This window comes from Chrysemys picta, chromosome 1, assembly GCF_011386835.1.
Source record: "Chrysemys picta bellii isolate R12L10 chromosome 1, ASM1138683v2, whole genome shotgun sequence".
Lineage (NCBI taxonomy): Eukaryota > Metazoa > Chordata > Testudines > Emydidae > Chrysemys > Chrysemys picta.
In genome coordinates this window covers 188,579,868-188,592,582 of record NC_088791.1, presented here as the reverse complement: position 1 = coordinate 188,592,582, position 12,715 = coordinate 188,579,868, and the positions used below count along the sequence as shown (strand labels likewise).

At 40.7% G+C, this 12,715-nt stretch overlaps 1 protein-coding gene across 9 annotated transcripts in view; it reads right to left on the bottom strand.

The window, feature by feature from the left end:
• Positions 1–12,715, bottom strand: part of MAP3K7CL (MAP3K7 C-terminal like) — an 88,809-nt gene that overhangs the window by 13,675 nt on the left and 62,419 nt on the right. For 6 of the 9 annotated variants that reach the window (XM_005283890.5, XM_005283891.5, XM_065576746.1 and 3 more), the window contains one exon: positions 2,037–2,152. In XM_005283890.5, the coding sequence (XP_005283947.1) occupies positions 2,037–2,152 (116 nt within the window). Of the gene's footprint in view, positions 1–2,036; positions 2,153–7,655; positions 7,780–10,359; positions 10,789–12,715 lie in introns of those variants that run through there. The other 3 variants (XM_065576791.1, XM_024102729.3, XM_065576783.1) reach the window with 3 other exon arrangements.

The following is a 12,715-nucleotide window of genomic DNA, read 5'->3' as shown; positions in this document are numbered from 1 at the left end:
ATGCCATTTGGTCCATCCTCCACCTTTAGTACAAAGAATATGGCTTTTCCTACCCTACATATACTTTCAATATACTGACATTGGTGGTACATCCTGACCAACTACTAATGCCAAACAGTCCCTACCTCACCTATGCACAAAAACCAATTTGTCTCAAAACAGAAATTATAATTTGTTCTGAAAACAATTCTTAAAGATCAAACTATGGGCTCTAACAGTGCATAAAGGACATTCTGGAATGTATCCTTGATATCATAGCTCTCTCAGCTGGCCTCAGCTAGCAATCATATCTGTCAGACAATAAAATACATGTATGGCTTAATGCAGGAGGAAAAAAATAAGAAATTGCTGCAAAAATAATTGGAATTAGTAGAAAAATCCCTGCTAGTAGGAAGTTTGTTCAGGTAATAACTGAGACCCCAGTCCTATGATTGCCCCTTTGATGGCAGATACCTGCATCCTTATGGGCTCTTATTGACTTCAGTGGGATTCTGCAAGAAGGGCAGGTGTTCACTCATCTGGACCCACTTGCAGGTCTGGGGCTTAAAATCTTAACATTTTTTACAGTTGGGTCTCTGTAAAGGAGTTCATACCTCACCTTCTTACATGACTTCCAAAGGAGTCTCCTAAGTTGGGGTAATTGAAGCAGAAAATTATGCTTTTGTTGCCCTGAGGAAAATCCAAAGTCCCATAGCATCAGAATTAATGGTTTGTTAAAGAAGGACATATCTCTTGAATTAGCTTTTTACCTCTGACTCCACCCCAATCCAAGGCTTGGTGAAACACAGCTACAACAAAAAGGGCTTTTTCTGTGGGATGGCTGGCCTTTTGTTAAAATAAAATCCAAATACCATACAACAGCAATGGAAAGTACAGTAGATTAAGGATCTACTTAGAGTATTATTTTCAACTGAATTATTCTCACTCTTTTGCTCTTCACTGAAAATGCCGAATCATTCTGGTTGTCAATGTCTGGCATTTGATTTAACATTAACTACATCTTGGAAGAATCCAATTAGCATCAAAAAAATTTGTTTAATCTGTTTATATAATTGTGGTGATCAACAACTGAGCACCATGCCATAAAGTCAATGCAAACCATTACTATAAAAAGGATGGAGCCAGTGAGAATAAACCATCAAATGGATCACAAAGGTCAGGCAAGAGAATAAACTTAACGTAACTCAGGCAAACCACCCTGCCAGGCAAAAGGAAAACAGAAAAAGAAAAGGAGTAGTCAGGAAATGAAACACAAAACAACTGGACAGAGAGGGACCGAAAAAATGGGCAAAGGTAGATATGCCATAATAAATGGGTCTTCCAGAAGGCTTATCTACATGCAAGGTTGCAATAGTTTAAAATCACACCTTAAATTAAACTACAAATCAGATGGTCCACACTGTCTTTGCACAGGTTTAACTAAAGTTAATTAAAAACAAATTTAAGCTATACAGAACTAAATCATTCTTAAAACTGAAATAAGGGTGTCTACGCAGGGGATTGCACTAGTTTAGACTGGTGCAAGTATGTGTGAATAAGGCCATACAGTGTCCTAAAAGCAGCCAATAAAGGGATTCTGGTGGATGTCCTTCAGTGGACAGTTGCATAATTGAGAGCCCTGAACAGTTAAAGTTCTGCTCTCTTCCTGGTCATGGCCGAACCTTAGGACACAGAGACAGCCTGCTCTGTCCAATTGCAGTTGTCCCAGGCAGAGGAATAGGGTCACAAAGATCTTCTGGCTTAGATTATGAAGGATTTCTATAGATCAAGATCTTGAATGTTAGCTTCCTTACTCAAACTTTTACTCTTTTAGTCTCTTTACTCAAACAAAAATACCATTTTTCTTTAATACCTACTTCTGGCAGCATTTTCCACTTTTCCACTTTTCCTTCGCTAGCCTAGAAATCATATTCCATGTGAATGGTTCTATAGTAATTTTAAAATAATTATGAAAGTTTTTCTTCATGCAAATTACACTTCTTTTCCTTTGAACGTATAAGTAAATACTGGGGTTTCTTTGGAGAAAAGTTACTTACTTTCTTTCTTCCAGCAGTGCAATTTCCTTTTTGACCTCATGATATTCTTCTGCTATTTGGCAGTGCTGTTTGAACACCTCCATAGATTCCGTAGAGTCATGGCAAGGAGGCAGAGGCTTCATAAACAGAAGGAAAAAAATAATCTAATGCTTCTGCATGTGACAAACATCAGAAATGAAATCTTGCCTATTTAAAAACCAAGGTATGATGTGGGTCCAATCCTGTAGTCCTTATTTAGAGAAAACATCTATTTACTACAAGGACTGCAGGACCAGACCAAATGTTATTACTGTTATTTCCCATCTGTCACATGTAAACATAAACCTTTTAACCTTTTAAGTATTTTCATAATTTTCCTTGCCACCTTTGCAAGCCATCAGTGAAATCTGGATTAGAAGAAGGATATTCTCCCTATACAACATCTTCGTCAGATACAGTGAATTAATAATGCTAAATCTGGGGCACCAGTTATATCCACACCACAATATAAAACATGGTACTTATAATTTCACTGCAGAATCAAGCAGAAAATTAATTTGAGTTGAGGGTGGGAAGAGCTCTAATTCAAACATAAACATCTATAAGATTAGAAAAGGGTACACCGAGGAACCATTGGCTAACTAGTTTTATTTTCATATACATGCTTCCCTCCCTCCTCCCCCACTTTATGGAACATGGTCTTATAGTTAAAGAATACCACTGTCAGCCAGAAGATCTGGGACCGAGTTTTGCAATTTACTTCCAGGGAGCCAGAATTTCAACCCTAGCCTCTACCCCATCTCTGCCACAGCCTTTGATGTGACCTTGGGCAAGTTTCTCTCTCTGTGTCTCAGTTTTCACAACTGCAAAAGGAAACAGACGGTACTTACCTAAGGGCTGAGGTGAGGCTTAATTCACTAATATTTGTGAAGTGTTTTGAGTTCCAGTGATGGAAGGTGCTGTAGAAGTGCAAAACTATGAGGACAATGAAAATACTTCTTTAAGAGTATTCAGATAATAGGGACCCAATTGTCCACCATTGAAAGTAATGGGAGTTTTGCCACTAACTTCACTCTATGCAGTCCCTATATTAGTACAGCAAGTTGTTTTTAAAAGAAGAATGCAAACTTTGGAAATCCACTATTGTAAATACAGCAAATAAAAATATCCCACCCTGGGACTCCTCTCAAGAATTAAACTAATGTGTTGAAAGTACAATTTGGGGAAGTGGAGGTTGATGGGTATTGCTCCTTCTAAAAAAAATGCACTTAATTCAGACATCAGAGATGAGCTTCACACTTTGTCCATAACACTTGTAGGAAATTTAATATTTTTAAATTGGTAGCCATGAATTAATCAACTGCACATGAACGCCACATAACATGATCATGCCACCTGTTTAAATCAAAAGGAAACACTTAAAAATAATTCTTCTACTGTCCTGCTAAGGAGCATCCAATTGCCCTCTGGAATAAAAGTGAATCTATTTCTACCCCTCATAGCTCTATTTGGACTCTTCTATTTAGGGAGGAATATGCTTTCAGTGACTATGGCAGGAATGGCAGCGCACTGGTACTTCGGTTATTCCTATTCCTGACTCTGAAATCTGTTGCTGTAGCTAAAGTTACAAAGCATAGTTTTGATTAAATCTACTTACAGAGAAAGAACAAAAGGGTTTTTACTTAATAATGAGTCTCTTTCAGATGTGCCTTAATGAAGAAAAATGGTTGATGTGATGCAGGCCATTTGAATTAATTGTAAGTGGTATGTAGTTTTTAAGAAATGTGGATGTACAAACATTCATTTTCAATACAACATGAGTTCTGACAGTTTAAATTAAGACATTTATAACAATACTGCTGTGAACAAGTTGTTTTTAAGAAACAGCTTTGAGTTCAGGTGAGGTCAGAGCCCCAGAGAGCGAGTTCCTCATTCCTCAGGACATCCAAGGGAATGAGGACAGAGACAGGGATGGATTTTAAATGGCAGGCCACAACTTATATGAAAATTTAACACTGGAGAGAGGCACTATCTGCCCTATCTCATACAAGGCATTTCAGGAGGGTCCATCGCGGTGTTTACAGGGCATCTATCATAGAGCTCATAACTCAGGGTAGACTCTCCACTGCCTACCCCAAGGATTCACCTTGCTCTGCTGAATCCCCTACACTTCCACAGTATGAAGGGGACAGAAGGTACCAAAGAGGTACCCCGGTCTGCAATGACTTCAGGTATTCCTTATTCCATAGACCTGGGTTCCACCAGTGAAATCCCATATCTCTTATCTGACACAACTGCTGCAAATTGGGATGAACTAACACTCTTAGAATTCCTCACATTAAATTCCTACATCTTATACAGAAGTCATTAAGCAACTCTGCCATTTCCACATTTTCTGTTATTTTCCCCACCTCATTGAGTAATGGGCCTACCCTGTCCATGGTCTTCCTTTTGCTTCTAATGTATTTGTAGAATGTTTTCTTGCTACCCTTTATCTCTCTAGCTAGTTTGTTCTCGTTTTGTGACCATCTGAGGACTTAAGAAAAGCTGTTACTAATAATGCTTGATTTATTTTTAAAGCTGCATTTGAGAGAGAATATTAAATTTTTTAATCTGAGGTTCCACAGAAGATAGAGAAGGCTTGTTATCACCTCCATCTCCCTCCCAACACAACATTATTCCCAAGAGTACCTTTTCTGCTTGACTTTTTATTTTGTTTTCCATACTTTGCATCGAGCCACTGTGCACTGAAATATGGACAATGTCAAACCAAGAGAATTTTATTGCAATAAGCTGCATGTTGGACAGCATGTACATTATCTGCTCACACACATGCTGGGCTAGGGGACCTATTTAGCAACCTTCTATTATCCAGGGGCAGTCACATTTCATTCTGCCTTTTTTATTTAATGAAACTAAACTGGCATGCAACTAAAGCTGGTTGAGAATTTTTGAAATTCCATCAAAACCTTTTTATTTTATTTTTTCTATTTTTGACAAGCTTACTGAGTAACTGAAATTTTTTGAGAACTTGAAATTTCAGGGAAAGGTATTTGCAAAAAGTTTCTACATTGTTCATGAAAAATAATTCTACCAGCTCTATATGAAATACAGGCAGACTTATTATTTGATAGCAAACTGCTCTCTATCAACCACAGGTAAAATGGGAGGTATAATGCTTTGTCCAACTCCCTGGCTGCCAACCAGAATGTTCAATTTAGCAGAGAGAGTTTATATGAGTCATAATTTGCTCTGGAATAATCTCTAAGTGCTCTAGCTCGGCAATCAAATTTGGTGAAAATGTTAATTTCCAGGTATTCCCATAGATGTTCACTATGCCTCTCTAGCGTCACAGTGTGTTCTCAGCTATCATCCATGACTGAGAATAAGCAAACTTATCACTCTTGCCTAAAACTTTCTTGAACAGGGCCTTCCTTTCCCTTAGTGGGCCCTCAGGGTCTGTCAAGGCTCCTGTTTGTCTGCAATAAGTAATCTTTGTTAGTCTTCTTGAACGACACTCCACCATTTGTCCCCCAGCCCAAACTTTGTTTCCTACTTTCTTTTCGGGACGGTGTTGTCTTGTGTCTTTACAATTTAGAATCACCAAAACAAAGTGCTTTGTAAGAAGAAATTGGAATTTGAAACCAACGCTATCATATTTCTTGCTATTTTGAGGATTGGATGTGCCACTACTTAATGTGCTAACTTTCTCATTTCAATGATCATGTCGTAGGCTGGCTGGCTACTTAAAGAGAGTTAGATCCAGCCCCCCTGTGATAAATCAGCTGCCTCACAGCTCTTGCTGTGAGGCTACAGATGAGGTGAAAACTTGATCACTTGATGCTCACAAAAAAACTACAAGTAGCTGAGTTGAACCAGAAAGCTACACAGAGTGGGTAGGCTCTTGCAGGAGTCCCTAGGTCAGGGGAAAGAAACGGGTTTATGTATGACTCTCAGGCAGATAGCCTGCAGAAGCAGGGAGACTCGCCTTAACTCCCAGACAGAGGGCCTGTGGAATGTGATCCTGCAGGTGGAGTAAATAAAATCTTCTGGAGGAACCTGAGTCAAGGGGAGGAAAGGATAGTTTGGTATACAGAACTTGTGTTATTTTGAAGAAAGAAAAGAGAACCTCTGAAGAAAGGAGGACTGGAATCGTGTAGCTGGAGAGTGTACTTTAGTGCACAGGCTGATTAGTTAGCCCACTGGCTTACCGGCCACTACTGCACCAAATCCATCACAGGGCAGGAGAGGTGCTGGGCATCTGGCATCACAAGTGCCATCTCTGGGGAAGGAAATGGGAAAACAAGAAAAGTTCTCTTTTTTGACGTGCAGAGGAGCATGGCAAGGAGATTCTGCTAAAATGTTTACTTGCAGAAAGGAGAAAGTATTTTTGATTTAGGCAAGAGGACAGAGAATTAATGAGGGAATAAATCTGTTACCACCAAGAAATGAGTCTGCAGAGGCAAGTCCTGAAAGAACAAATGCAAGGGGGAAAGGCCTCAAGCACCATTATCTCAAAGAAGCTATTGTAGTGGTTCAGCATATATCGTTATCTCACCTTCACAGAACAATGACACGTAATTATTAGTGTCCTGTTGGCTCCCAACAATGCATTTTCACAGCAATCTAACTACTAAAGAGCAGGGAAAAAGAGAATGGGAATTCCCAGAACATGCATTTCTTGTCCTTAAAGTCTGTGCATTTTTTTTGGTAATGTTTTGTTAGGTTGCACTGGCCACTGGTTGTGTCTGGCCTGCATATTAGAATACTTAATCGATTTGATTTACAGGATTTGTGTTGAGTCCAACAGGAATACTTTAGTTTATTCTCAATATAGTATCATTTCACTATGCCATACAGTTAATATATAAAAGCATATCTGCAACAAAAGATTTTAAAAAAACCACACGCCGCCACAAAGGAAACATTGTTATATTTAATAGCAGCAGTTGCCAACATTTAATCCTTCTTATTTTAGCATCATCCAACCTCATTCCCTTGCACTGGCAAAATATGTGCCCACAGCAACTCTCATTTGGTTCACCGAGCTAATACAAGCAGCATTGACTAAAGTCACAGGTTCAGGTGAGGATGTTGTCTGTCCAGCTGTGCCTAATTTGCAGCAAGGCCTAAAGCCTCCATAGTTTATTGAACACTCGGTCAGGCTTGCACAAACTTTGTACAGAATGCAACAGGCAGACATTCGGAGATCCTGTACTGTAACTGCATGTCATCAGTCCTTCTGTGTGAGGATATGTGCACTGTTTCTTTCAGTGTAGCAGGAAGCCAGGCAGGACGGCTTGGAGGAAGAGTCTAGGAAGAAGCTCCATAGCAAAGAAGAGATAATCTTTTGGGATTATGCTGTTTTTCTTATTCTAATGAAGATGTTCATTGTTTGAAGAAAGCAACTTTCCGTGATTCTTTGCCATTGTCACCTGCCCCTTTGCACTTAACCTTTCAAATCCATAAAACATCACCATCCTACACCCACCAAGTTTGTAGTTGAATTGTCCTAGTTTGGGTAGTTGGTCGCACTGCCAAACCCAAGTGTTCAAAAATCGTGAGATTGGCTTTAAAACATGAGATTAATAATAATAATAATAATAATAAAGCAAAACATTTTGGATTCTTTTTATTTACCTTCTGTTTGAGGGCCTTTAGGGTGCACTCAGGTCATGTTTTCAAGCTTTTCTCTGCAACCATGAGGGCTAGAAACTTTCATTAAAAAAAAATGCTGAGCTTCTCATAACTCCAGGAGCCGGGTCTTAAAGAAAAACACCAAATATTGTGAGACTCATGATAAAATCACGAGAGTTGACAACAGTGAGTTGGGATATAGCTTCTTAATTCAGGGAAGCAGTGGATACACAGGCTCACCGAGAATAATGTGGGGATGAAGTTTCCATTAATATAAATTTTGTTGGATAGCAGCAACACAGACGTGTCCGCTCCCGAAAAGCCTGGAGTTTATAAAAATGTTTGCATCATACACTGTGTCTGGCCTGCCTGTGTACACATATAGAGATCAGCTAACCTGGATATGACTACACTGGAGCTGGAGGCGTAGTTCCAGCTTGGCTAGATATACCTCTGTTCAAGCTAGTATGCATCCGAAGAAGTGGGCTGTAGTCCACGAAAGCTTATGCTCTAATAAATTTGTTAGTCTCTAAGGTGCCACAAGTACTCCTGTTCTTCTAAAAACAGAAGTGTAGCTGCAGAGGGATGGGCTAAATGCATAGGGTGTTGAATGGGATCACACTTGCGGTGGCTAGCTGTCCTGCCGCCTTCACCACTGTAGCGTCTACTATTTTTAGTGCACTAGCTCAATCACAGCTAGTGCAAGTATGTCTACCTCAGCTGGAAATTAGACTACCAGCTCCAGTATAGACATACTCTATGATCCATTAAGCTGGCATCACCATGATAGCCCTTTTTGTCAGATGTACCTCTGGGCTTGATGTGGAGGGACAGAATGGATATTTGGGTTCCCTCTACACATCCTGCATAGTTTGGGAAGCCCAGTAATGACCTCTTGTGCATTTGCCATGTTGATCACAATGCCCTGCAACATACCTCCGTAACAATAGCAACCACTATGTACCAAACTGATGACCAGCTAAGCGGTAACTAGCTTCCACTATGCAACCATAATCCATCAATTAATTTTCCTCTAAAGTAATAGGATGGGTCTGATGATTGGTCTAGAAACTGTACTACCACGCTCAGGAGGAAGTGGACAGACTTTGGATCTACTCTGGAGAGAGTTAGTTATTTTCTAGTCCTAGTACGGTGTCCCAATACTCTTGGTATGGATGTCTTATAAATGCTAACATTATAATGTTATTACTACAGAACAAATGGATAAGTTCATGGACTATTAAGTGCAAATATAGGATATTAAGGCACTTTTAGAATTAAGTGAATATTTAAAATTATAATGTACTTTTTACACCTTTGCAAAATAATTTGTACATCTTTATTTATGGTCACTACAATTTTAAGTGTCATTATAAAGGCTGAGAGCAGACAGGACTGGCTACTAATTTTATCTGTTACATACCAAGGAATCTCACAAAACCTGAATGACTGGGCAACAAAATGACACATGAAATTCAATGCTGATAAGTGCAAAGTAATGCACATTGGAAAACATAATCCTAAATATATATATATGACCCTGCCATCAGGTAGGGGATCTTGGGGGACAACTACTGCACCGGTGGGGTGCAAAATAAACTTTATTAAGAAAATGCAAAAACAGGGAAAATTCAATAGTGAGGGGTATGGGGTTTGTTAAGGTAGACAATTGGGGAGGGGTTTCTTTTAGTAAATAGGATAGGGGGTTTCAATAGTGGGGTACAATACAGTGGTAACCAATTAACACTGAAGTATAAATGTAACAGGTAGCTAACAATTTCTATGTAAAGGGTGTGTCACAGCAGCATATTACCAACTAACAGTTATGGGTAAAATGTGTTAAATAACCAACAACTCTAGGTAAAAATGTGTCACAGTGGTGTAAATGTGAAATGTGAGGGGTGTTAGAGAGAAAAAGGGTAACCAATGGGGTTTTATGCTAGACTTCAGTAATACAATTGAGGTTTGGCAGCAGTAGGAGCGGGGTGAGCATGTGGGGGAAGGGATTAAGAGAGAGAGAGAGAGAGAGAGACACACACACACACACACACAGCAGACAGGCTGCAAGTTTAAACAGTAGAGAGACTGCAACGAGTGACTGGGGAGCTTGGGGGGAGACACGGGCGAGCTCGGGGGGGGGGAGGGGGGTTAGGGCAGCAGGAAGACAGACTTAACCACAATTATACAGAACACAGCAAAATCTTATCTACGATCTAACTTAACCAAGAATACACAAATTAGCAAGTAACAGAACATAATGCAACAATTTTTTAAACCTAACTTACAGAGCACAATACAAACAATTCTTTAAACCTAACTTAACCACAGCTATGCAAAATGAAATTACAACTTATCTAGACTAAGAACCTGATTCTAATAGGTGCACCTTACACTATGCCGCTTCTTTGATCGGGAGGGGGAGCAGTTCCGGAGGGCAGAGTGGCGTGTGCCCAGGGTACACCCCCGGGAGGGCAGGGGGGGTTAACTAGTGGTGGCTGCAGCAGTGGGGTGGCTGCAAGCTGGCAGCCCAGGATACAGTCCAGGAAGGCACAGCCTAGCAGTGGCACAGGCTTATTTCTAGCAGCAAAGACGCTGTGGAGCAAGAAACAGATTACAGATACAGACCAAGGAGTTAGCTTGGGTCTGTCTGCTGGGGAAACAAGGCCAGCAGCTAGGACAGGGGAAGTTTGCAAGAGGGAGTTCTTACCAATCCCCAGGACAGCAGCAAGCACAGAGACAGGAACGGCAGTAGCATCGGAGGATGGGGAGAGGACTCGATTCGCTTACAATAATCAGGAGATCTCCATGCACAAATCCATTGTTCGTGGGAGGGGAATTTTAAAAACGGGGGTATGCTCAAAAACAAACGAGAGCGGGGAGAGGGCCCCCCCAAAGACCCCTAGCTGATCAGACCAGGTGGCAAAGCAAGGACCTTCTCCGAGGTCTGATCAGAAAATGTCCGGCTTTAAAGGCAAACTCAGGCAGTTTCCCACCAGTACTTTTGATTGGGCTCCTCTTGATACAGGGGAGGAGAGTAGGCAGGGAAAGGCTGCAGGTAAGCATAGGCATGCCTGGGCATGTTCTGAGCCACAGGTATGACTCATATGCTTAATTAGTTGGCCACTTCAGGTCTTGCATTTCTGGGCAGTGCCCCCCCCCCCCCCCCCCCCCCGCACTGAGCCCGGGTCTGAACAAAGGAACCAAACAAAGAAGCAAGAAGCCTCTTCCCTAGGCAGAGCAATGGCTCCAGTTAGTCTGTACAAGCCATTCCTATGAATAGGGCTGTGACTTTAGTTAGCACAATGGCCGGGAGGGGCAGCCACACAGGGCAAACAGAAAGGAGAGGGGGAAAAAGGAATGCAGCAGGGGGACAGCTGGTAACAGACAATATACAAAATGATGGGTTCTAAATTAGTTGTTACCACTCAAAAAAGAGATATTGGAGTAATTGTGGACAATTCTCTGAAAACATCTGCTTAATGTGCAGCAGCTGTCAAAAAAGCTAACAATGTTAGGAACCATTAGGAAAGGGATGGATAACAAGACAGAAAATATCATAATGCCACTACATAAATCCGTGGTACATCCCCACCTCAAATACTGCATGCATTTCTGGTTACTCTATCTCAAAAATATATATTAGAAATTGAAAAAGGTACAGAGAAGGGCAACAAAAATGATTAGGGGTATGGAACAGTTTCCATATGAGGAGAGTTTAAAAAGACTGGGACTGTTCATCTTAGAAAAGAGACAACTAAGGGGGGATATGATACAGGTCTATAAAATCATGAATGGTGTGGAGAAAGTGAATAGGGAACTGTTATTTACCTCTCCACATAACATATGAAATTAATAGGCAGCAGGTTTAAAACAAACAGAAGGAAGGATTTCTTCACACAACACACAGTCAACCTGTGGAACTTGTTGCCAGCGGATGTTGTGAAGGCCAACAGAATAACTGAGTTAAAAAAAGAATTAGATAAGTTCCCAGAGGATAGGTCCATCAATGGCTATTAGCCAAGATGGTCAAGATGCAACCCCATGCTCTGGGTGTCCCTATACATCTAAGTGCCAGAAGCTGGGACTGGACAACAGGGGATGGATCATTTGATAATTGTGCTGTTCTGTTTGTTCCCTCTGATGCCTCTGGCACTGGCCACTGTCAGAAGACAGTACACTGGGCTAAATGGACCGTTATGGACCCAGTATGGCCATTCTTCTGTTCTCACATAACAAACTTCTCTTTTTATAGCACTGAACATTCTCATTACTTTCCCAATAAAATCTGACTTAAATTTACCTGTGACTTTATAAATGAGGCAAGTCTTTCTGTTACATCAATTTTATGCTAATCTAACTCTATTGATTTCAACAGAGTTATACTGCATGAAACCAGTGCTGCTGAGAATCAAATTCATGATTTCATGTAAGGCCATGGAAGGGAGTTTCATTATTTTTATAAGAACAATTTTCCATGACTACATTCTTCCCTATTCAGGGGAAAACAGGAACACCCAAAGAGAGTGGAAAGCATAACTGAGAGAGGAGGAGACAGATGGAGCAAAACATATCGGGAGCAGAGACTGGAGAGACATAGTACAGGGCCCAATAATTGGGTGTCTAAAGTTGGACACATTCATCTATAGTCAGCAATCTAAATATCCATTTCAGGCATTAGGTGTTAAGTAGATGTCTAAATATGGTGCATATCTTTTAGTTCAAAAAATGGGATTTCAGGCAGTGCAGTCACCTCTCATAGCACTATTAATCAAGAAAGCCCCCTCAGAAGAACCAGTCTTTGGGGGGAGGGATAGAGGTTTTTACTTCCTCACAGTAATCTCCCAAATGCAGAAAGCATGTCCCCTCTCCCATAGACTGCATGAGTCCAATGTGAGGGAAACAGGACTGGACCCAAGACTCCGATTCAGAAAAACATATAAGCATGTACTTAAGTTCATCCTTATTCAGGAAGCATCTTCAGTGGTACTTAGCACACGTTTAAGTGTTTTGCTGAATTGGGGCTAAGGACAACATGCTGAAGAAAGTGGAAGAACAGGGAGCTT